The following is a 25,964-nucleotide window of genomic DNA, read 5'->3' on the forward strand; positions in this document are numbered from 1 at the left end:
TATTAGAAGGGTGTCTTCTCCAGGTGGGAGAAGACATATGGGTTCTTAGTGCACAAAAACCCACCTTTCCTGGTGCGTGCGGCTGGACCAGCCAGTGTAGGGTTGTGGGGAAAAGGCATCCCCCAGAAATGGAGGAGCGGGGCAGGGCCCTGCAGACTGAGGATGACAAGTGCAGAGAGGCATGGGGGGTAAGAGAAGGAAGGGCAGAGCTCTGCGTATGGTCCTACCACCGGGGTCTGCAGGTGATGGAAGACGTCGGGGAACGCTACCAACGGCGCCGTGCTCCTAATGCTACTCTTTCACACAGATGTGAAAATCCTCAGAAAACCTCGATAAGTTTCATAAGTGAGAAGAAAACATAGGAAGGTTTGTCTGACCCTGATGCATCTGGCAGAGGAAAAAGCAGGTCAGAAGTAACAGATAGCCCTGCCCTTGAGGCGTGGTGCGGGGAGGGGCATGGGATCTCTGCAGGGGTGGGCAGCCAGGTGCCTGGACAGGGGTTGGCAGCGGCAGCTTTGGGTGAGCAGAAGCCCCCTGGGCCTCAGGGTCCCTCTTTCCCTTCCCCCCTCCCTGGCTCCGTGGCTAAGCGGAGAGTTGGACGTGCTTGTGGGCCAACACCTTTATTCTGCCTTGTCCCAGATTCCCCAGGGCCTGGGGAAGAGGCTCGTGTGGTCTGGGTTGCAGCCCAGAGTCAGTCCAGGACAGGCACATGGAGCACCTTCTGGAGAGGCTGGAGACGTCTCACCAGAGGGTGTCACTTGGTCTGGGCCTTTAAATCTGCTTCTCCACTGAGGGACGGCAGCTGCATCCAGGCCAAGGGGTGGAAGCCGGGGACCTGCTCTTGCTCTTGGATCTGGTCTCTCAGGCGCTGGATCTCCAGGCGCTGCATCTCGATGATTCTCCCAGTTTCTTCCTGCACATTCAACCTCATGGTGGGAGGGACACTGGGCAAGTCCTCGCTGGACACTGCAGGGGACAGGGCAGGGTTAAGGTTGGGAGGTCTGTCCCCGGACTGCTGTAAAGGTTTTCAGACACAGCTTATCCTTCCTTCCCCCACCAGCCCCGACCCCCACCCCTGTACTTGTTCATGGAGCACCTATTATGGGGTAGACACACCATCCCAGACACTAGGAATAAAGAGAGGAGCCATTTCACCCTCTAGCAGTGGAGAAGTGAAGAGACATGCTTTGGAGTGATACGGCAAATGAGGAGCCTGACCTCAGCCCGGCCCCTCTTCTGATCCCCCCAGTCTGCCTGCTCTGAGGTCCCTCCATGCGCGCTGCTCATCCCCCACACCCCCACAGAGAGAGGGTGCTGCTCTCCTTGTTGACACAGCTTGGCCTCGAAGCTGCCCGTCCTCATGTAAACCTGCTCCTGGAGATGCCTCCTGCTGTGGTCACCCACGCATGTTCCCTGAGGACATCCCCGGAGACCCTCAGCCCTCCTCCTGCCTCTGTGCTGCCATCCTCCTGAGCAATGCCGGTGTCCATGGCTCATCCTACTGCCGGGCCTCACAAGGTCCAACTCTCACCATTAATGTGCTTGGCCTGCCCGCCAGCTCTGTGCCTTCCCTTCCCTCGCCACGTCCAGGGTGTTTCAGTCCAGTGCTCCATTCACCTCTTCTTTGGCTGAATTTAGAGCTCATCTTCTTGGACAGCTCCATGTTTTACCCACCAAATGGGCGCCTCTTAGATTCACTCCCTTTTCTGTCCAGTTAGACCCACGGTGAGTTTCTTCTGTCATCATGACAGCAACTTTGGTATACTAGATGCCTTGTTGCTCTGCTCCCAGGTACCCTGCCTAGCACAAACCCGAGATAACCCGACCATCCAGGGTCTCCACTTTCACATCTGGCCTGCTGCACACTACCTGTAAAAGTAACATGTGAGATTCGAATTCTTGGTTTCCAAAAGATGGACTTTATGTACATCAGCAAACTCTCATATCCTACAGTAGCACTCAGGAACTTCAATCCCTACTCTAACTCCTTTCTCCCACTTAGAAAGAAAATTGTGATAAAGTCTATATGACATCACATTTACTCTCTTAACCATTCCTAAATGTACTGTTTAGTAGTGTTAAGTACATCCACACTGTTGTGCAACAAGTCTCTAAAATTCTTCTCATCTTGAAAAACTCAAACCTCATACCCATTATATAGCTCCGCGACTTCCTTGCTTGCAGCCTCAGCAGCTACCATGCTGCTTCCTGTCTTTCTGAATCTGACGACCCTAGGTACCTCAGATCAGTGGAATCATGTGGTACTTGTTCTTTAGGGTCTGGCTTAGCATAATGTCCTCAGCTTCATCTATATTACATGTCAGAATTTCCTTCCTTCTTAAGGCTGAATAATATTTCATTGCATTCTATACCACATTTTGGGAGAAGGCGATGGCACCCCACTCCAGTACTCTTGCCTGGAAAATCCCATAGACGGAGGAGCCTCGTAGGCTGTAGTCCATGGGGTCACTAAGAGTTGGACACAACTGAGCGACTTCACTTTCACTTTTCACTTTCATGCATTGGAGAAGGAAATGGCAACCCACTCCAGTGTTCTTGCCTGGAGAATCCCAGGGACGGGGGAGCCTGGTGGGCTGCCGTCTATGGGGTCACACAGAGTCGGACACGACTGAAGCGACTTAGCAGCAGCAGCAGCAGCAGTATACCACATTTTAGGGCTTCCCCAATGGATTAGCAGTAAAGAATCTGCCTGCAGTGTAGGAGCCATAGGAGACTCGGGTTCGATCCCTGGGTTGGGAAGATCCCCTGGAGGAGGGCATGGCAACCCACTCCAGTATTTTTGTCTGGAGAATCCCATGGACAGAGGAGCCTGGTGGGCTACAGTCAAAAGGGTTGCACTGAGTCGGACACGAGTGAAGCGACTTAGCATGCACGCACCATATTTATTTATCCATTCCATCTATTGATGGAAATTTGGGCCGCTTCCACCTTTTGGCAGTGAATAACACCACTGTGAACTTGAGTTTACAAATATCTCTTTGAGACCCTGCTTTCACTTCTTTTGGGTATAAACCCAGAAGTGCAATTTCTGGTTCAGATGGTAGTTCTATTTTTAATTTTCTGAGGAAAACACCTTACTGTTTCCTATGGTGGCTGTACTGCTTTACGTTCAGATCAACAGTACACCAGTGTTTCGGGTTCTCTAGACCCTTGTCAGCACTTAGTCTTTTCCAGGTTTTTTTGTTTGTTTGTTTGGTTCTTTCTTTTTGGTTTGGTTTGGTTGACAGTAGCCATCCAAGTGAGTGTGAGGCAGTATCTCACTGTGGCTTTGATTTCATTTCCCCGATTGTTAATGATACGGAGCATTTTTCATGTGCTTGTTGGCCATCTGTGTATCTTCTTTGGGGAAAAAAGTGTCTGTTTAAATCCTTTGCCCATTTTTCAGTCAGGTGATTTTTTTTTTTTTTTTTGAGTTGTAGGGGTTCTTTATATATCCTGGACATTGACCCCTTATTAGACTTATGATTTGTAATGTTTTCTCTCACGCCATAGGTTGCCTATTCACTCTGTTGATTGTGTCCTCTGATGCCCAGAAGTTTTAAATTTTGACAGTCTCGTTTATTATATTTTTCTCTTTTGTTGCCTGTGCTTTTGGCATCATATCCAAGAAATTACTGTCAAATCCACCCTCTCCTCTGCCCTTAACGAATGACTTTGCCACCTTCTTAACTGAGAAATGATGTCTCCAGCTCCCGTACCGCAGTCAAGCTTCTCCCTCTCAGTGGGAGAGGGGTCTCCTTCCTATCCACTGCCGACCCCTTCCCTGGAGGAAAAACTAGAAATGAACAGATGATGATGGCCAAGGAAGAGAGAGATTGCTAACCAAAGAGGAAGTGGTTGGCAATGGCCAGTGGGCAGCCTTGCCTTGGACCTCTAATTGGTCTGATGGGGCCAGCATTCGGCATTCATCCTTTCCAGGTGAAGTCTGGCTGCTTCTCTTTCTGCCGCTGCTCCTTCTGTCTTCTCTTTGCTGCAGTTCTTAGGTTCTTGATCTTTCTAGGCTCTCTATTTCTTCTAGACTCTTGACCTTTTATCCTCCCTGTGTTACTCAGCGTTCCTGGTAACCATTTCCTCAGTCAAGCCCTGGACCCTGGGGAGAGTAGCAACCCTGTGAAGGTACCGCACACAAAGGCCTATCAGCCTATCCACCTTCTTGGGCCTGCACCGCTTGCCTTTGCCTAGTTTAAAACTATTAATAAATGAACTGGTTAATTTTAAACAACTTGGGAATGTGTATTTGGGGCTAACTTGTTTTGCTGGCCTCATGTTCAAAATCAGAAGCCAGCCTTCTTCATTTCAAGGCAGACAATTGGTAATACCTGTCTTCAACTAGGAGAGATGAAATCTCCCTTGAGTAAAGCTCTATGAAACAAGTGACATGATGTTTGATTTGCTCCAGAAAAACCTACTGTGGAAAAGGCAGGAAATAAGTGGGTTGGGGCTGGAGAGACCAAGGAAGCAAGAGTGACAGGAGCTGACCCTTGTTTGAGTTGGGGAATGGATTTGTGGAAATCCATTAGACTTTTCTCTCAATTTCTGTCTATGTCTGACAGTTTCTACTGTATTGGGTTCGCCAAAATTTTGTTAAGAGTTTTCTGAAGCGCTTATGGAAAAACCCCCGAAAAACGTTTTGGCCAACCCAGCAGCAATAAGAAGAACCTGGCTGTATCATACAGCATCCTGAGGAGGTCTCAAGTGGTTATTTGCTAGACTGCGCGGGCATATTTGAAATATTTTTTAAAAGAGAAGTTTTGCAATTATTCACAGACGCATCTATGCATCACTTCTAACTGAAGATGGGTTCACCTCCAAGAAGTCAGGTTCTCAGCCATGTTGACACATGTGGTACGCTCATGTCAGTTCTTTACAGTTGATACTGTTCTTCCGGTACTACTCACAGAGTTGACCCTCTCAACTTCTCTCCAACTCGAACAAAAATGGCATGTGAGACAAGTCTATATATATGATCATATATATGGGCTTCCCTGGTGGCTCAATGGTAGAGAATCTGCCTGCAATGCAGGACCTGTGGGAGACGTAGGTTCGATCCCTGGGTAGGGAAGATTCCCCAGAGGAGGGCATGGCAATCCACTCCAGTATTTTTGCCTGGAGAATCCCATGGACAGAGGAGCCTGGCAGGCTATACAGTCCATAGGCTCACAAAGAGTCGTCATGACTGAAGTGACTTAGCATGCACACACAATTTTATATCTATTATAAGGCTTATGTATTATATATAAGGCTTATGTATTATATAAAATACATAAGGCTCCATGTATTAAGTTTCTCATAGAATTTTGTACCAGAGAAAGGTTTGCTTCTCCATAAAAAATGTCCTTTCTCCATACAAGAGGTATATAAACTATTATATTTTTCCCCTTTTTGTCTTGGCTATCAGAAATTCAGAGGAACTTTATAACTGCAATAACTAACTTGTTTAACATTTCTAGGGTCATTCTTCCTGCTCTACCTTTAAATAGTTTCTGGTCCTTCTTTTTGCCTTTATTTTCTTTGTACAGGTCCACAATCCCTTACCCACAATTGTAAAATGCTAAAAACTTTAAAAATGGAAAGCATTAAAGATTCATGAACTTGAGTGTGAATATTCATATGTTTCTCTACAGAAAGACTAATATGTTTGATTTCAGGGCACTGCCCCAGACTCCTCTAGGGATGTTATATAATGTATAGTATACTCACGTATAGTATATATAGTACATTCTTCCTAAGATCTCAAAGATCCTGAATTCTGAAACCTTATCTAACCCCAAGGATTTTGGGTTTGTGAGTGTTTGAATGCAGTAGGGTCCTCACAAAGCCTTTGGGGAGCAGGCACGTGGCAGAGGTGCCCAGAAGGCCGTGGGGTGGATGTGGCCTGATGCAGGAGGAAGCTTGGGAGAGGCAGCTTTGGAAGCCAAGAGGAGACCTGTTTGTGGCTGCCTCTGTCCCCTGGATCCCAGTGCCTGTCTTTCTTGGCCACTGATGATATTACCTGTCTCTGAAACCTCTGGTCGAATTTTCTTGGTCAGTTTCAGAGCTGCTTCAAGGTCATAGACTTGGGAGCGGGTGAACTTCAGCTCTCTGCGGAGCTCATTAATCTCCTTGATCAGGGAGACATTTTCCTATTGAAAAGGAGGAGGAGAGAGTGAGTATAGATGGATAAGTGATCAGTGGGCACAGGAGCTCCCCTGGCCTGGGGCTGAGGGTGTAGGGGAAGGTCAGGGTTGGTCCTGGCTCTAGATTACATCTCTGGTTCCTCTGGTGGCATGAGTCTTTATTCTGGCTCGTGGATTGGTCTCTTGAGGTTATCAGTTGACTCACCTTCAGGTGGACTCTGGCAGTGTAAGATACAGACAGTATGCACCATTCCCATCCATCCAGGCTCTTCCCATCAGTAGCGACAACAATGCTTTTCATGGGTTCGATGCACTGAAGTTTCATAATAACCCAATGCATAGATTCTGTTATGACCACAGAATGCCGAGAAAACCAAGGCACAGGGAGGTGCTATAATTTACCCAAACTATATAGATAATATGTGGCAGAGCCAGGATTCTGACCCAGTTTGGCCCCAGAGCTCAGAGCTCTTCAGTGCTGTACTACACTTTGCTTTTTTCCATTCATTACTTGAAGAGCTTAGGGTCTGGTGAGGGGTCTGGGCACACTTTAGTGAGGTGGCCACCTTACTGGGATGGAGTAGCGGGACGCAGCAAAGGCACTTAGCCCTGCCTGAGTGACCAGGATGGATTCCTAGGAACTGAACTGAACTGACGCAGCAAACACTGGCCAAATCTACCTAGGATGGACCAGTTCTGGAAATGCTCTGTGCTTCAGCTGGGGAGTCCATCTTCAGAGTGGCGAGTGGGGAGTCCGAGCCCAGAGGACAGGGTGATCCTGAGCCAGTGGGATAAGCCTTCTCTGTTAGGAGGATGTGAACGGCAGACACCCTGGCAGGCCCTCCCTCCAGCGCCTCTTCATCTAAGCAGGTCAGATCTGCCTTCAGAGTTATAGTATATCACTTAATTTCACTATTCCTCATTTAAAAAAAAAATGTTCTTTCTCTTGGATGAAATGCCCAATTATTGCCACTTCTTTGTTCTCTCAGGCTCAGCTTTGTGCCTATTTTTCGATAAAGTCAGCAGGTTTTCTCCTCATTTTTAACCCCTTTAAACAGCCCAAACCTTGAAGATGCACAGCCCACATTTTCTTTCAGATGCTCTGTTTCTTCCCTGCTGACTTTATATCATGACATAATGAATTAAATATGTATTCATTGGATTCTAAGACCTTGGACTCTGCCTGACCCATAAGGGGTTCTTAATAAATATTTGTGGAAGGGATAAGCAAATGAATAACTAATGCAAGATGCCAAGTTGAATAAGATGAATGTTCCTAATGAGGAAATTACAAATCAAGGGGTAAAGTCAGGGGAGACCAGGTAGAAAGGAGTCTTCAGAGAGCCCCAGGGAACCCCTGGGGACACCAGCCTGCTCAGGGGCTCTCTCCACACCTCCTCTTAGTTGAGGTCACTTAGTTTCACGTCCTCTGCCTCATTCAATAAAGTAATAGTTATCAGAATAAAGATCAGAGACTAAAAGTGCCATTTCCACAGTTCTCTTCAGAAACATTTTAAGGTACTTCTTCCCAGGCAATCTCTATTCATTATGTCACTCAATCCTGATGACTTTGTGTTTGAACTGAATTTCGTGTTCATTCATCACCAGCTCTCAGCATGTCTCCTCTGCCACTGTGGTGGCCCCACATGGAGCCCCTGCCAATTCCTCCACCCCGACAACCTTGTGGCCATGACTGGGACCTCTGGCTGCAACCTTTTGATATACGCATTTCTGACCCCACTGCCATCCCTGGACAGCTCTATGGCCTCCTAGACGGGTCTCCAGAACATGGCTCAGTCCTCACTAGAGCATCACTGAGGCCCAGGACTCAGCGCAACCTGATTCCTCTGCTCTGTTCATTCATTCACAAAAATGGGAAGCCTATTAGGTGCTTATTATGCCAGATGCGGGGGTCCAGCGTGGACCAATGTAGAGAAGTGAGGGGGGGGTCACCAGTGTAAGGAAGCCTCCTTGTGGAGGCAGGGGATAGGGAAGAGTATTTCAGGCCCAGAGCTAAGAGGGAGCAAGCACTGAGCCACCCAATTCTTTACCAGCTGAGCCACGAGGGAAGCCCAAGAATACTGGAGTGGGTAGCACATGCCTTCTCCAGCAGATCCTCCCGACCCAGGAATCGAACTTGGGTCTCCTGCATTGAAGGTGGATTCTTTGCCAACTGAGCTATCAGAGAAGCCCTTGATGATGATAACAACAAGATAATAACTTCAGGGCTGACTAGATTCCTGCACCATATCAGATACTTTGCATACATGACATCATTTGATCTATCTAACCACCTTCAGAGAAAGTTGTAATGAGATTCAGTTTCAGAAGAGGAATCCAAGGCTGTGCATGGAGGGCAGAGCTGGGATTCAGATTTGGTTGTGTCTGCCCACAGGCGCCTCCCAGGCTCTGCTGCTCTCACCACTGATGTACATCACCTCCAGCCACACCTCACACAGGATGATGGCCAAGGAAGCTCACAAAAGTACAAGTGGGGCTGTCTTAGTATAAAAGTACCAGAGGGCTTTCTGGTGTGGCCCATGTTCTGAGGAGTCCAGAGGTCACACTGAGGTCAACTGTATATACCTTGAGTAGTTTTGTGAAATTACAATGTGAATGCAACAGACTTCCTGAGCCTTCTGTTCCGGATCCCTCCTTGGTCAGGATGGTCTATAAAAACTCCTATAATCCTTCAGAGCTTCCCCCCTCCCCCACCTCCCACAGCTCCTCTGGCAGGGAAAATCTAACCCTGATCCCCTGAGCACCAGGATTTGGGCTATGTGAAAGAGACACACTCAGGGATGCCAAGGTCTGTTTAGATAGAAAGCCTTCTGAACGAAGAGGCTATGCCAAGCTGTCCAGGACTGCCTTTGGTTGAGGACAATGCCAGAAAGCTCCAGATGGGAATGACATTGAACTCCAGACTCCCAGGAAGAAGGGCATGGAGAGGAAATACCTAGAGCACCCCCTACTGGCCTACCTTGGGTTGACATCTTTAAGAATACAGCAGCGTCTGGTTAGCGTGCAAAAAGTAGGCAACAGATTTATTCCAGAAACTTGGGAGCCCCGCATCCAGTGGTGTCCTTCCTGAGCCCACAGACTGGTGGGGTCACCACTTGCCTAAATGCACAAGTGAACCATTTCTTTGTTTCTCTTTCAGCCTTCCTCTCATATCCAACCTGACATTTCTACGCATCATCTCTACTCTGAAATGTCTTCTGACATCACAACCTTCCCTCCCAAGGCCTGGCATCTCTCTTTAACATGAGAGTCATCTTCTTAAGGGTTTTCCTGCCACCTGCCTTTCCCTACCGGTATTTCCCTTCTGCCCATAGAGGTAACATTTCCAGAACAGATAACACCCCTACCTACTTAATAAAACTTGGGTGGCACCAGCTTATAAGATAAACTGCGTGCTTCTTGGTGTGACACAAAAAGCCCCTTCAACGTGACCCTAAGCTACCTACCATTCCAGGAGGCCCCCATGCTCTAGTATAAAGTTAGGTCAGAGAATTCCAGGGTCCCCAAACACCCCAAAGGTCTCATTCTTCTCTGACTGTTCTCAGGTTGTATCCTTGGCCTGGAAGGTTCTTCCTCCATTGCTCCCTGACCCCCTCTACTCACCATTCAAGGCCTAGCTCAAATGCCACACCCCCTAGCTGAAGCCCGCTTCTCCAGTGCGCTGGCCAGACTACATGCCTGGTGTGGAGCAGTGATTGCTTGTGTCGGGCTCCACTCCCCTAGGTGAGCCCCATGAGAGTAGGCAAGTCTTCACATTCATCTGGGAATCCTCCATGGTCAGCTTGTAGCTTGGCATGTGAGAAGCTCGCAAAACATGTGCCCTGAATGAATAAAGTATGTTTCCTAGATATTTGTTTTCTATTGCAAATCCTATTTTCATATCTGCAAGCATGCATGAGAATAAGTGACAAGTGCTCCTGTCTGAACATACAGATGAAACAGCGACTTCATTCTCCGTGTCTTCTAACAAGTTTCTCTCAGATGCCATATCTGCCCCAGCCTTCCTCGGCCCTTTGAGACTTCAGTGTCAGGGCCTTGGTTCCTGTAGATGCAGTTCCTTACAAACATGTATCAAGGCAGCGGGTGCCCCAGGCCACCAGCTGGGAGGTCTGGAATTGACTGCACCATCCTATCTCCATGTCCCCAGCTCACAGGTACCCCCAGTCCATGCTGTGATGGACTCCTAGGCTCTCCTACTGGATTTTGCCTTGGTTTTTGAGTAAGTCTTTTGCTCAGGAGAAGGGAAGGAAAACTGCCTTTTTAGAACCCCTGTTCTGTACAGGGCCAGTGCCTGATGCTTTACGTTAGTTAGCTCATTCAATCCTTGCAGTCACTGGCTGAGGTTGGCATCTTCTCCTCTTTGTACAGATAGAAAGGTGGTTCCTGGAGAATTTGAAGTCATCTCCCCTCCCCCGAACCTGCCAGCAAGAGTGGCTAGCAGGAGGATAAACGGGCTCTGAACTCAGGCAAAGCTATGCTTCGCCGCCCCAACACCTTGCCTGGCCCTTAAGATCAAAGAAGGAAACAATTTTTATCATCTAGAATAGAGGTTTTCAAAGTTTCTTTTATGTCCTCCAAACAAAATCCTACACAGAGCCCACTGAAATAAGCAAGGCGTCTTCCTGGTTGAGGGGATGGTGGGGCCCCAGAGCCTTGTATCCTGACCCCTCTCTTGCCCCCTGTGGTTGTCTGCAGCACTTCTATGCATCTGCAGGGCTCTGCAGCACGCAGGTTTACGATGCCGCTGCAGCAAACACTCTCCAAGGAGCTCCTTGTTGACGGCTTCTTCTGCCTGCTGTCAGAGTCCCCTGCTTGGGTCAACTCTGCTTCTGCTCCCCTGACTCTCACCCTGGCTCAGCAGGAGTGGGCAGGCAGTCCCTGGGGGATGGGGGAGCCAAAGGGGGACCTTCTGCCAGCCCTGAGCAGCCTCCTGCTGATACTTTTACTCTTATCTATCCTGTAGTCTCCGCCCTCTTTCCTTTTCCTTCTTCTCCTGGGATTGATACTTGCTTTGGGGGCCTGGTTGGCACAGAGAGAGGAACACAGCCCCTGGAGGACCCCTTAGGCCTGTGCTCTGGTGGTAAATCACAGATGAGAGTTCAGCAGTGTCTCTAGCTGACAACCTCTCCTGTAGTCACCTGGTCCCCCTGCCCTGCATGCTGCATTGCAGCATCCACGGGGCCTCTCCACGCTAGGGAATACTCAAGACCCCTAGCAATGGCTCCTACCCCTAGCAATGGCTCAATACCCCTAGTGTATCAGCTGCTGTGAAGAGTCCCATCTGTTGGATCCGCTTCCATCTCTGGGCCTCTGGCTGCTTTCAGGACTCAGGAGCTGGGCCATGGGCAGGGGCATGGTGGCATGAGGCCCACCATGCCTGGGTCTGGCCTAGATGGCACCGTGCTCTTCCCAGCTGTGTTCGGAACTGATTTGTTATAGTCCAACTGCAGTTCATTCCCATTCTGGTATTTAAATTATAGCATTAAGGAAATACAAATGTTAAAAGATATGTGCCTTATAAACGTAATTCTGATGTTTTCTCTTACTATTAATTCACATTAACTGCCTCAGATGATACTGATACCCAGATAGAAATTGGCAGCAGAATCCTGCCTGGCAGTCCTGATAGTGTACTTGAGTGGAAGCAGTAGTAATGGGGTTAGGCTCTCTGAATAGCCAGAGGAAGGGTCCTGGGAGGCCTCATTAAATCAGGGGGAGGACAACCCTTAGGGTTGGTGTAGTTGGCTCCGGACCCAAGAGAAGAGTTGGGACCTGAGGCATCAGAAAAGCCAGAGGAGATGGGAGGCGACAGGCATGCTCCCGGGAGAGGACAAAAGACTTGGCCATGCTCCCGGGAGAGGACTTGGCCAGCAGGGATCATATGATACAGGTAGCAGACTAAAAACAGCAAGGCAAAGTAAGGTGAAACAAGAGTTGGAAGCAGAAAAGAGGAGATGGAAGGGAGTGACTTGGAGAGCTAAAGTCATGTGGATGCAGGTCCAGGGGAAACGGGGTCAAGGAGAGGCCTGAGGCAGGGTGCAGGAGTGCTCTGCATGAAGATGAGGGGGTTGAAAAAGGAAACAGGTGCCTGGTGAAGAGAGATGGGGCAGAAACGAATGGGCCTTGGAAGTGCAGGAGTAGGCATGAAAATGCTGAGAAAACCTCCTTGGGCGGGGTTCTGGGCCATGGTCACCGCCAGGATGAGCTCTGGGAGGTTCGAGGAGATGAGTCAAAGAAGGAACTTTGGAGAAAGCTAGTGGCTCCCTCGGACACTGGGGGAGCCCTGAGGACAGTGGTCTCGGAGGGGCCCTTGGCAGACTTTCTCATCTCTGATGGCTTGGTCTCCAAGGGCGCGTGTGGGTACCTGCATGATGCGGACATAATCTGTGCGGTGCAGCTCACTCTCCTTGACCACCTTCTTCTTGAGAGTGGCCAGGTTCCTCTCCAGGTGTTCCCGCTGACGGGCGTACTCCTGCTGCAGGTCTGAGTTCAGCCCCGCGATCTCCACCTGACAGGGCAGAAGGGGTTAGCCACGAGGGAGGGGAGAGCCCAGAGGACAGGGGAGGGCAGGGGTGGGAGGCAGAGCTCACCATATCTGCCCGCTGCACGTACTTCTCAAAGAGAGCGCGGACCTTCTCCTTCAGCTGCCGCGGTTCCTGGATGTAGGCCACGCAGTTGTGGAGGTCCGTCTTGAACCGTTTGACCAGCGCCTCCAAGTCCCACTCCTGCGAGCAGAGGCATTTACTTCTGGCCCTGCAGGGACTCTCCAGGGACAGGGGCTGCAGCCTCGTGGCTGCTTAAAGGGACAAGAAACAGCTCATCTGGGACTCATCACTGACTGCCAGGGGCCACATGGGGCCCAGAGATCAGGAGGGGCACACGAGCCCGCGGGGAGGCACTGAACTCCCATGCCCCTGGCCTGAATAGTTTCGCATCTTTAAGAGGCTGCACACATGGATTTCTTTATTGGCTCTGGATTTCTTCCAGGACCACAGGCCTTAAAAGACTAAAGGAGATACCACTGGTCACCTACTCCTTTCAGAGCCAGGATGGCGAGCACTGATTCCCTCATGCAGATCCCAGGCCAGGGCTTCCCTGCCCCCTAGTTAGCTCATCCAGTGCTTCTCCTTCCTAAGGGTTGCTATGAATGAGTGGGTAGGGAAGAGAATGACAAAATTGGGCAGAATGGTTCATCTGGAAATTTGGGCTCTTCCACCATACTGTCTCAGGTACCCATCTTCCCCTACCCATGACCTAGAGAGCCTCTTTTCTCTCTTTGCTCCTACAGCCCATTTAATCATGCTCCATAATTTTCTACCTTGCACAGTTAATTATTATGCACACATCATAAATCACCTGTTAACCTCTTCAGTTTGGAAAGGGCAGGATCTGTGTCAGTTCACGGTGATAGCTCTGCAGCTTCTAGTATTATCAAGTCCAGAGTCAAGGCTTGATGTGGGAGATGGAAAAGTTCCATCTGATTCTACCAACACTATGAGGTGCTCTATGCCGGGGGTGAAAGTGAAGTGAAAGTGAAGTCGCTCAGTTAGGTCCGACTCTTTGCGACCCAATGGACTGTAGCCTACCAGGTTCCACCATCCATGGGATTTTCCAGGCAAGAATACTGGAGTGGGTTGCCATTTCCTTCTCCAGGAGATCTTCCCAACCCAGGGATTGAACCCAGGTCTCCCTCATTGTAAGCAGACGCTTTACCGTCTGAACCACGAGGGGGTAGGGGTGCAGCCAAGTCCTGGCCTAGGACCAGAAGACTGGGTTTCCAGCACTGGCCTCTATGTGCTAAATAGCTATGAGTTCTGGGTGAAGTTTCTAATCTCATAATCTCTCTGACCTTGCTTTCCTTGTTTATTACAGAGAGACCAGAATAGGTGATCTCTGAGGTCCCTTGAACTCACACTGTTTTGGTAGTCAAGCCTTTAAAAACCTACTACAGAGGACCTCTCTGAGCATGCTCCTTCCCAGGATGCACAAGCCAGTGTTGTAAGCATCCTTATAACCCTGCCTTCCACCTCCTTGATTGCTCTACCCAAAGCTATTTTATAGTCTCAGATGGATTCAGTCACGTAAATTTACATGAGCCTCAAATAGGCCAGGGTTGTGAGCAAGTAAAGAATGCAAGTTAAAATGGGAATGTATCTTAGCGATGGGCTGGCTCTGTCTCTTGGAAGCCAGCTGCCCATTGCAGACAGGTGCCAGCTCTTGCATCCAAGAGCTGCCAGACTCTGAAAATCCTCATACCTTCTGTCTCTCTCTGCGCATCTCCTGATCAGTGGCTCTTAATTTCTGCCACAGTTCTGTGATGTTCAGCTCTAGTTGTGTGTTCTGTTTATGGAAACGCTCCAGTTCAGCTTCCATCTATAGAAAGCAGTGGGGAAAGAGTCAAGAATAAGAAAGTAAGCCACAGAAGACATACAGATGGCCAATGAGCATGGTAAAAGATGTTCAACACCACTAATTGTTCAGTTCAATTCAGTTCAGTTCAGTCGCTCAGTCGTGTCCAACTCTTTGCGACCCCATGAATTGCAGCACGCCAGGCCTCCCTGTCCACCACCAACTCCCGGAGTTCACCCAAACTCTTGTCCATCGAGTCAGTGATGCCATCCAGCCATCTCATCCTCTGTCGTCCCCTTCTCCTCCTGCCCCCAATCCCTCCCAGCATCAGAGTCTTTTCCAATGAGCCAACTCTTCGCATGAAGTGGCCAAAGTATTGGAGTTTCAGCTTTAGCATCAGTCCTTCCAAAGAACACCCAGGACTGATCACTAATTGTTAGGGAAATGCAAATCAAAACCACAATGAGATATCACCTCATGCCTGTTAGAATGCTTATTATCAAAAAGGCAAGAAACTATAAGGATTAACAAAGATGTGGAGAAAAGGAACTTCTTGCGCAGTATTCATTGGAATGTAAATTGGTACAGCCGCTATGCAACACGGTATGGAGATCCCTCAAAAAATTAAGAATAGAAGTATTAAAAGAGGGCCCAGCTATCCTACTTCTGGGTACTCATCCAAAAAATACCAAAACAGTAATTAGAAAAGATATGCATCCCTATGTTTACTGTAGCATTATTTATAATAGCCAAGATATGGAAGCAATCTAAGTGTTCATCAACAGATGAATGGATAAAGAAGATATATATATTATATATATATATATACACACATATACACACACACACACATATACACACACACACACACACACACACACACAATGGAATACTATTCAGCCATAAAAAGAATGAAAATTTGCCACTTGCAATAACATGGATGGACCTTTAGGGTATTATGCTAAGTGAAACAAGTCTGACAGAGGAAGACAAATACTGTATGATTTCACTCGTCTTTGGAATATAAAAGACATGGACGCAACTTAAATGTCTATTGACAGATGAATGGATAAGGAAGATGTGGTGCATATGTAAAATGGAATATTAGCCATAAAAAAGAATGAAGTAATGTCATTTGTAGCAACATGGATGGACATAGAGATTATCGTGTTAAGTGAAGTAAGTCAAACACAAATACCGTATGATATTGCTTATATGTGGGATCTAAAAAGAATGATACACATGAACTTACTTATAAAACAGAAATAGACTCACAGACATAAAAAACTTACGGTTACCAGAGGGGATATTAAGGGTTGGGGGGGGATAAATTAGGAGTTTGGGCTTAACACATAAACACCACTATGTATAAAATAGGTAAACAAGTATGTATTGTGTAGCACGAGCAGTTATACTCAGTATCTTATACTGTGCTGTGCTCAGTCGTGTCCAATTCTTTATGATGCTATGGACTGTAGCCCACCAGGCTTCACTGTCCATGGGATTTTCCAGGCAAGAATACTGGAGTGGGTAGCCTATCCCTTCTCCAGAGGATCTTCCCAACCCAGGGATTGAACCCAGGTCCTCCACATGGCAGGCAGATTCTTTACCATCTGAGCCACCAGGGAAGCCCAAGAATACTGGAGTGGGTAACCTATCCCTTCTCCAGAGGATTTTCCTGACCCAGGAATTGAACCAGGGTTTCCTGCATTGCAGGTAGATTCTTTACCAGTTGAGCTACCAGGGAAACCCATGCATGTGTGTGTGTGTGTACACACACACACACACACACATCACTGAATGACTTAAAGTATACACTTGAAACTAATAGAACATTGTAAATTAACTATTCTTCAATTGAAAAAAAGCAAAAAACAAAGTAAATGGACAAACCAAGCACAGGATACAGAAAGCAGAGGCGTGGTTACCAGAGGGGGAAGGACAGGGGAGGGCAACATGAATAAAGGGGAGCAGCTGTGTGCTGATGGGTGGAAACCAAGTCTACATGCTGTAGTGCACGCAGAGGTAGAGATACAGTGTGGTAACATGAAACTTACATGACGTTACAAACCAACGGTGCCTCCACGAAGAAAGTAAGGGAATGAAAATTATATTTGAGAACTGAAGTCTTTCAGTGGGAGTATTTCCCCTACTACCAGGGCACCTCCCTTCTAGTTCCCTTTTTGGAACGAACCTTTCCTTTTATTCCTGGCCATCCTCGAAGCCCCCGACCCCCTTGGCTGATACGGTAGCCCAGATCATGTGTTTCTATAGCCAGGCTATGAATTTTTTTTTTTTTTTTGAGATTCGAGTTTTATTTACAAGTAAATGAAGACTGTCCCCTGTAGCTGCTCATTTGGGGTGAGAAGAGCAATGTAAAGAAGTAGCTGTTGGCTCCACAGTGATGAGTGAGAGGAGTCCATGCCACTATTTCTTTAAATGATGATTTTGTAATTAAAATGAAAACAAAAACAAAAACAAAAACAGAACACATGATTTCTTCATGTTGCATCTGTGAAAGAATTAAAAATAAAAATGACTTTTCAAAACTCTATAGAGTTTCTCATCACATGTGTGAGGTGACCAGGCTGTCACTTCGTTTAGTGACAGCCCTGCTCCCCAAGAGCGACAGTCTCTGTGCAGAAGACTTAATACTCCTCGAGAGTTTCTGCCCAAGGGATGGACAGGCCTCGATCCTTTAGGGCCTGGACTTTCAGCTTCTCGGCTTCCAGCTTGGTCTGCTGTTCCACCCTCTGTTCTTCTAAGATTTCTTCAATAGACACTTGCTGGAGAGGTGTGTCACTCTCCTTTTCTAAGTCTATTTTTCCTAGCAGGACCACATTTTCTCCTCTGACCACAAAAATCCCTCGAGGAATATCACCGTATTTTTTGCCCACATGAATACGCTCCACAGTCTGATGTAGCACTAAGTTAGCAAATTGATCAATGTTTCTCAAAAAGCCTGTAAGTGTCCTTCCATCTCGAAGCAGGACCAAGTGCTTTTTCACTGTCGATGTCCTCGATGAGGCTGGCAGTGCCAGGCATATAGTTCATTTTGAGTCGAGATGGAGCTGCAGCGTATAGCGGCGGTGGGCCAGCGCGTCCCACACCTCCTTCCTCCCACCGCGGTCGCCGCCTCTGCGGGACCGGGACAGGAACCCGGACCCGGACCAACGCCGCCCCCGCGGCTTTCAGCAGCCGGGGCCTCTGGGCTATGAATTTTTTTCCCCTTAGTTTCTCTGTTCCTTCAACCTTCTTTTCTTGAGTTCCTTATAAATTGATGACTCCTGACTACTGGAACCTGGAGCCTGAGGCAAGGTTCTGCAGACAAGCCCCTTCCTTGTCTACTCTGTGAAGTCGCGTGAGTGAATCTTGACTCTGCGGCCACAGGTCAGCAGGGCCGACTGTAAGGCAGAAAGTTTTGACGGGACCAGCAGGCAGGCATCCCCAGTCTAAAGCATCAAATAGGAAAGAGGAGGCTGAGAAGGCACCTTCCCTCATCCTTCTGTTGAAAAGTTCTTGAAAAGTACAACTCAAGAGTGTCTTATTTTCAAAAGAAAAAGAAGCTATCCGCATGCTTCTGAAAGACTATTCACTGTTGCGTTGCTATTAACCAAAGACCTGTGAGTGACGATCAGACCTAATTAGGAGGAGACCAGCTGTAGGTGAGCGCTTCACGGATTTAATTCCTGCCAAAAGCAATGGAGTGCAGTCTGATTGACAGGCCAAATCTGATGGACACCAGCATTCCTGTCAGAGAAGGAAATGGCAACCCACTCCAGTATTCTTGCCTGGAGAATCCTGTGGACAGAGGAGCCTGGAGGGCTGCTGTCCATAGCGTCGCACAGAGTCGGACACGACTGAAGTTACTTAGCAGCAGCAGCAGCATTCCTGTTATTAGAGAGGTTTGCTAACTATTATTTTTGGAGGGGGGAGGTTGGGGGAGTTTACAGGGTTTTTTCATGACTGAATGGAGTAGCCCCTTTCCTCTAACCCAGGCCCTTTGGTCAGATTTCAAGGCTCCCCAGTCATGTTCTAGAGTACCAGCAAGCCCTAAGGAACCACATCCTGGACAGGGAGGGGCAACGTTTAGAAGAATGTCAGCCTAATTACTGGAAGCATTTTGTATGGACAGAGGAGCCCTTTGACCCAATGCCTGGCATAAAGGTGGTACTCGGTAAATATTCATGTGAATGAATGAATGCATCGCAGATGTAGAAGGGCAAAGGGGAGCGAAAGAAGGGGAAGGGAGGGGGGCCTGAAACAACCTGCCTCTGGAAGAAGAATGATAAGATAAACATTCAATGTTTGCAGAGCTCTGTGGAGCTGCCTCATGGAGGACACAGAGCAAGTGTGGTTATTTGCACAGCTAACCAAAGAATGTATCTGTTAGAAAGGACTGGCCGGCTGTCAAGGGCATAGGGGATACGGACCTGATTGAGAGGCAGTTTCTGTCTTCAAGAAGCCCTGGGTCTAGGGGGATTAGTGGGAAGTCAATGAGAAGTTCAGGTGGAGCAGGATAAACATCGTCTGCAGTCAGGATAGAAAGAGCCCTGTGTGTGCACAGTGGAGAGTGGGGGTGGCCCCCAGGGAAGGGATGCTCAGTCGGGCTTTGTAGGAGGAATAGGGTTTAGAGGGCAAGTTGGGAAGGAGAAGGTCAGGCAGGGAGAACAGCCGTGCACAGAAAGGACCTAAAGCATGGGAGTCTGGCCCATCTCTGCAGGCTGCGAGTGGTTCAGACACCCTTGGACCTTGGAGGGGTGCATGTGAGGAAGGGAGAGAGGGGGCTGGACAGGTCAGCTGAGCTGGGTCATCCAGGGCTCTAGGGCTCAGGCTCGAATGGCGAGAAGCTCAGACTCTATCCTGGCCGGAAGTTTAAACTGGTCAGAAGCATGGCCTCTATCCTGAGAGTTCAGGGAGCTGCTGACAGGTCTCACCCAAGGTGTGGCATGGCCTGATGTGTACCTTAGAAGGTTTGATGGCGAGAGCTAGACTGGAACCAGGCAGCCAGTCAGGAGGCCGCCACTGTGGCCCAGGTGGGAGGCTGCTGCCCCAGACCAAGGAGATGGCCGCTGCGGGAGTGAAAGGGGACGCTTCCCTGGTGGGCCAGTGGTTAAGAGTCTGCCCTGCCATGCAAGGGACAGAGTTCAATCCCTAGTCAAGGAACTAAGATCCCACATGCCTCAGGGCAACTAAGCCCATATGCCCCGACTACTGAGCCTACACCCTGCACCTGAGACCCGACATAGCTAAATAAATACTTTTTAAAAAGAGAGAGAGAAAGGGGCTTCTCCAAGGTCTATCTGAGTGCCTGTAGCTGGCTGTGCCTCTTTCTCTACAATCTTAAAGTCAGCAATGGCAGATTAGGTTAGAAAGGAAGTGATATGAGCAAAGCCTCAAACCACGCTGAGAAAAAAAATATAGCGCACGGAAAAATTGTGAAATATGTTAAATTTGAGTCACTGGCTGGACAGCCAGGAGACTAGCTGGTATAGCGGAGCAAGCATCCTGTTCCTGGTGGGGAAATTCCATCTCCTTGTCCTGTGTTACTCATCCAGTTCAGAGATTCTCAATGGGGTGGGGCGCTGGGGAGAGGCAGCTTGCCTCCTCAGGGGACATGTGGCAAAACATCTAGAGACATTTTTGGTGTCACGTCTTGGGGGGGGGGGGCGTGTGGGCTGCTACTTGTATCTAGCTGCTAAATATCCTACGAGGCACAGGATAGCCCCCTTCCCCCCCAACAAAGACTTATCCACCCCAGAGTGTAATTAGTGCCGAGGAGAAAAAACCCTGCACTAGATGAAGAAACAAATATATGAAGGAAAATAAGGTTCTGGAAACTCCTGCCCTAGGAAGGAGATAGTCATGACTCATCAAAGAGAAGCTGGAAAAGCATTTGGGGTGGAGGAGGGGTAGTATTCTCCTTCCATGCACAGGTCTCAGCTCTACAAAGGCACCAAGGACTTGCAGCTTCCTTCTTGCAGGGAAAGGAACTTCCAGGCAGGGCTGCAGCAGGTGGGCCAGAGGTATCTGACCCCCGGATGGAAGCCCCTGGGTCATAGGGCCCTGGGGAAGGAACTGGGCCCAGATATCAGCCGTGGCAGAGACTGGCACCTGTGGTGGGGCTGAAGGGGTCCTGTTTGACTCATTCCCAAAGTGAGGGGGGCATATTCCCTGCTGAGGATCAAAGTCATGGTTGGTCCAGGTACTGAAGGGAAAGTGAATAATCTTTCAGGTGTGTGGCAGTGCAAGACAACTGACCCAACCTGAAATGCACTTAACAAATGTCAGATGAAGTGGGGGGAGAAGGGAGGCAGTGATGGTCTGGGGCCTGCGGCACATCGACCTTCCAGGCAGGTGGGGCCCCTGCTCTGTCTTATCTGCTCAGGCTGCCATTCTTGGGGCCTGAGGTCATTCAAGAATGACAGGAGGGCACCAGGAAGCCGCTCTGTGGCCAGCTGGGAACACTCTTCCTTATCCCGGAGGCCAGGGAGAAAGTCACCGTCACAAGGACAAGTCCTCTCTGGATGCATCAGCCCTGGACCTGTCACACCATCTGGCCTCTTTTCTGGGCCTCCTGGAGAAGAGGCTTTGCTTTGCTCCACCACAGCTATTGTGGAGCCAGTCCTAATGGGGCTGTCGGTACATCCTATACCTTTTACGTTTAGCTTTGCTCAGCACAGTTAGAGAAGACGGAGGGGGAGCAGGAGGCTGTTTTGGATAGGATGGTCAGGGAAGGCCTCCTTGAGGAGGTGACACAGGAGCCGAGATGTGAACAACTCAAAGCGGCCAGTTAGGTGATGGTCATCCTGAGAGCCTTCCGGGCAGGGGGAACAGATCTGCAAAGGTTCTGGATGGGGAAAGTGTGGCTCGTCCGCGGAACCGCCAGAAAGCCTGCAGGCTGGAGCTGGAGAAGGAGCCTGGAGATACGGCTGGAGGGGCAGGTAGAGAGGGGATCACGCGGGGCCTCAGGGGCCTCGGCAGAGTCTGAATTTTATTCTAGGTGGGATGGGATACCACTGGGAGTTTGCTGTGGTGTCGATGCAGGGACCAGACTGGAGGCTGGGGTCAAGTCCGGAAGAGAGGAGGGAGGTGTGGACTGGAGTGGTGGGTGGCAGCAGAGGGCAAGGAGGGTTGGATCTGAAATATCATTTGGAGATCAATCAGACAGGCATCAGTGATTTGGATACGGGGGTTAACAAGGGAAGACCTTAGAAAGTGCCCAGAGTTCTACCTTAAGCACCTTGGTGTGGGTCTTGGTGCCACTGACTGAGAAATGGGGGAACTGGACTGGGGGGATGTTGCTGCTGCTGCTGCTGCTGCTAAGTCGCTTCAGTCGTGTCCGACTCTGTGCGACCCCATAGACGGCAGCCCACCAGGCTCCCCCGCCCCTGGGATTCTCCAGGCAAGAACACTGGAGTGGGTTGCCATTTCCTTCTCCAGTGCATGAAAGTGGGAAATGAAAGTGAAGTCGTTCAGTCGTGTCCGACTCTTCGCGACCCCATGGACTGCAGCCCACCAGGCTCCTCCATCCATGGGATTTTCCAGGCAAAAGTACTGGAGTGGGGTGCCATCACCTTCTCCTAGGGGGATGTTAGGAGTTCAGTTTCAGATCAGCCATGGACCCCAGGCAGCTGCTCTCTGCCCAGCATGGGCAGGCTTCCGGGTAAACACTGCCATAAGGAAAGGCAGAGGGGCTGAAGGGGAATACTTGTACCCCACTGGACTCTCAGAAGCCCTCTCTTTTCTCTGCCTTCATCCTGTTTGTTTCCCAGAACACACACTTCATTTTGCCATTCTCTTGCTCAAGAGCCTCTGAGGATTTCCTGCTCCTTATCAGATGAAGTCCAAACACCGCCGCCTCCCGTAGGGCCCCCACCAACATGTTTAGTCCAAGAAAAAAATGTTGAATCCAGAGGGATGTACTTTCTGGTGGACAAGCTGGTTGCTGAGTTGACATCGCCCCCTGGTGGCTGAAGCCTCAAAGGCTGCGGTTTCCCTTTGAGGGCTCAGAACAAGGGCACAGAAGGGAGTCGGGGGAGGAGCAGGGTTAAATCCCACCCAAGGGCCCGGGGAAGCCAAATCTCAAAGCATTTTGCTTCTGCACCACTGGACCCCTCCTCAGGCCTTCCCTTTGACTTCCTGTGCAGAGTGGAGGCTGGTGTGGACCTTGGGAGCAGAGAGAGGCTGTGAGGAGAGCTTGCTTTCACCTTCGCAACACCAACCCCAGCCAGGAATGGTCGGGACAAAGGCCAGGGTGTCCAGATGGCCTCTCACCTCTTGAATCTGTTCCTTCATCACCTTGATCTCATTCTCTCGAGGTTCTATTTGCTTCTTCAGCTCCTTTATCTTGTAGTCGAGCACAAACTTGAATTTCTCTAGTTCCTGATTTTTCTTTTTCAGATCATAGATTCGCTTCTCCTGTGGGTGAGAGCAGGGAGGCGTGAAACAGCTATCCGGAGGCCCTGGTATGGAATCCCTGTAGGCACAGAACACAAATCCTGTGACCTCCTGAGGGGACACAAACAGGGGCTCCCCCACCAGGGGCACCACTGACTCCCCAGCTTCTGTGCCAGACTTCAGTCATTTACTCACCCATCCGGACAGGTTGTGGTCGATTGCGTGGAAGAAAGCTCACCTGGACAGCACCTCTCATCCTAAGCGTTCTTTTACAATATGACCTTATGCTTCTCCATCAGGAGGCAGGGTCTAATCCCTTCCCTTTGCATCTGGCTGGATTTATGGTCTCCTTGTAACCCAAAGAATGCAGCTCAAGTGATGCCGTGTGGCTTCCCAGGCTATCTCGGAAAAGACCGAGCGGCTTCCACCTGGTTCTCTTGGAACACGTGCTCTGGGGGAGGACACCTGTTATGTCAAAAGTCCCACCACTCTGAGACCTGTAGGCTGGACAGCTGCTCTGTCAACAGTCCCAGCTAAGCCCAGCATTCCAGTCATGCTGGCCAAGGGGCTGGATAGGGGGCTAAAGAAGCCACATTGGCTGTTGGTCTTCAAGCCCACTGCTGCTGGAGTCACCCAACTGAGGGCCCACTAGGACCCAGACATCAAGGACAAGGACAAGCCATCCCATTGTACCCTGTCCGGATTCTAGACCTACACAACTTGCAAGCATAATAAAACGGTTGTTTTTCACCACTAAGTCTTGGGGCGATGTGTTGCAAGGCAATGACAACTGGAGTGTAGATCTATCTGTTATTGCTAAACAGAGATCTTTTGCCAAGGTTACAAATTCCAAATAGAAATATGCACAGTCCCTACCCTTAAGAGAAAATATACTAGCTGGGAGAGCAGATGTGCCAACAAGTGTAAAGCTACACTGTGACAGGTGTCATAGAAGAGGTTGGCACACAGAAGGCATGGTGTGTACTGAGGGTGCTGGGAAGAACTCACATGAGTTAGGGTGGTGGTACATGGAGGGAGTGAGAAATAGGGCTGGAGGGGAAGCGGGGAGGAAGGCAAGGGTCTAAATAGTTGAGAATTTATCCAGGAGGCCAGGAGCTGGTTAGCTATAGCCCTCAGGTCAAATCTGACCTTCTGCATATTTTCATAAAGTTTTATTGGAACATAGCCAAGCCCATTCATTGATGTCTTGTCTATGACTGATTTTATGCTACTGGAGCGGAACTGAGCAACTGTGGCAGAGAGACCACACTGCCAGCAAAGACAAAAATACTTACTACCTTGCCCTTCGCAGAAAAAAAGGTTGCTGACCCTTGCCACATGCAGTTGAGAGTTGTGAAAGAATTTAAAGTGGGAGACTGAAATGATTACAGAGTGTGGAGGCAGGGAGCCTGGATGGGAAGTGGGATGGAAGGCTGTTAGACCCGTTAGGCTGGTGCAATTTTCTAGAGGTCTTAACCTCTTTCTTGTCAAACCCCCCTTTAAATAGTGGGGGGGGGGGGACAAAAAATCAGTAGATTGGGGTTAATATATATACACCACTCTATGTAAAAATAGCTAACTAGTAAGGACCTACTTATGGCACAGGGAATTTTACTCAATACTCTGTAATGACCTATATGTGAAAAGGATCTAAAAAAGAGTGGATACACACATATAGATAACTGATTCACTTTGCTGCACACATGAAACTAACACAACATTGTACATCAACTATACACCAATAAAAATTAATAAAAAAAAACACTTTAAGAATCTGCAGAGAGCTTTGGCTCCTACCTAAAAAAATGCCCAGATATAAATGCAAATGCTCACCTGCAGAAATGACATGTAGGCACGGTCTCATTTTGTCTTTGTCAGACCCCCTGAGCGCCCCATTCACAGGTGAGAAAACAAGGCTTGGATCAGTTGCCGGAGGCTGCCATGTGGCCAGCGGAAGAGGCTGCCCGGGAACCTAGCTCACTAGGCGGAAACCCAGGTCCTCAACCACCTGGGAGTTGCATCCAGCTAAGGCAACAAGGGCAGAGGGGACGAGAGGAGGGCGAGGAGCCTGGATTTGCTCAGGAGGAGGACATGCGATGTTGGATACGGAGGTGGTGTACCTCACAACAGGTGATGTGTCTCTTACTGTTTTGTGAGAAAGCTATCCAGAAAAGTGATTTCACTTTCTGCGGTCCCCAGTGGTTACAGGGCTCACCGCAGGGGAGTTCCTCTCTGATCAGGGGGACCACACGGGCGATGCGCTGGGCGAGCTGCCCCCAGTCCATGAGATGGTCACCCTGGGATGCCTGGCACAGAGGCGAGCCGGGGCCTGGCAGTCAGCACTCAGGTTCTTACCACAAATCTGTCACCTATAAACTGTTACGACCCTGGGTGAGACACTTCACCCTGGGAACCAGCTTCCTGAGCTATATAACTGGGTTGCTCACGGTCCCTGGCGTTTTGAGGGGAATTGAATGGGATGAATTGACAGCACTTAGCTCCGTGCCACCCACACAGTAGGCACTTCACTGACAGCTCATCCCCCATTGAGGTCAAAAGGCAGGGAGTCTGCCTTGAGCTTTGTCCTCATGGCCTGTGTCCAGCTGGGCTGGAGTTGAGGAGGGACAGAGGATGTGCCTTTACCTTATCTTGAATCGTCTCGTCTCTCTCCTGGATCTCCCGCTTGAGGCCCATGATGTCCTTCTCCAGGGACTTGATGACCCCTTGCAGCTTCACCTGCTCCCCCTTCAGGAGCTCAATGTCATTGGTTCGCTCTTCAATCTCCTTCTGCAGGCTGCTGAACTAGGGGAACAAACAGCAACAGCAGAGAACCCCAGAGCCTGTGAACGCACCTCCATTCCCCCCCACTGCCTGAGGATTTTAGGAGTGCCTCATCGGAATTTGGGACTATCAGGAATTTCCCAGGCCAAATGGGCGATGTGGGCTTCTGGGCAAGAAGATCCAGTCCCATCCCTTATGTGAGGAAGGACCAGCTGCCGTGAGAGCCTCCAGAGACCAGTTCCCCTGGCGGATCCAGAGTTTTCCATGACTGCACAG

At 49.3% G+C, this 25,964-nt stretch overlaps 1 protein-coding gene and 1 pseudogene across 5 annotated transcripts in view; both read right to left on the bottom strand.

The window, feature by feature from the left end:
- Positions 1–604: 604 nt before the first annotated feature.
- Positions 605–25,964, bottom strand: part of CFAP57 (cilia and flagella associated protein 57) — a 69,091-nt gene continuing 43,731 nt past the window's right edge. For all 5 annotated transcript variants that reach the window (XM_061412255.1, XM_061412257.1, XM_061412256.1 and 2 more), the window contains 7 exons: positions 25,551–25,709; positions 22,785–22,928; positions 14,415–14,531; positions 12,749–12,883; positions 12,523–12,666; positions 6,014–6,143; positions 605–966 (listed from right to left, as the gene is read on the bottom strand). In XM_061412255.1, coding sequence (XP_061268239.1) covers positions 755–966; positions 6,014–6,143; positions 12,523–12,666; positions 12,749–12,883; positions 14,415–14,531; positions 22,785–22,928; positions 25,551–25,709 — 1,041 coding nt within the window. In that variant the 3' untranslated portion in view covers positions 605–754. The remainder of the gene's footprint in view (positions 967–6,013; positions 6,144–12,522; positions 12,667–12,748; positions 12,884–14,414; positions 14,532–22,784; positions 22,929–25,550; positions 25,710–25,964) is intronic.
- LOC133244713 (U6 snRNA-associated Sm-like protein LSm1) lies at positions 16,709–17,906 on the bottom strand (annotated as a pseudogene).

The sequence above is a fragment of the Bos javanicus genome, chromosome 3 (genome assembly GCF_032452875.1).
Source record: "Bos javanicus breed banteng chromosome 3, ARS-OSU_banteng_1.0, whole genome shotgun sequence".
NCBI lineage: Eukaryota > Metazoa > Chordata > Mammalia > Artiodactyla > Bovidae > Bos > Bos javanicus.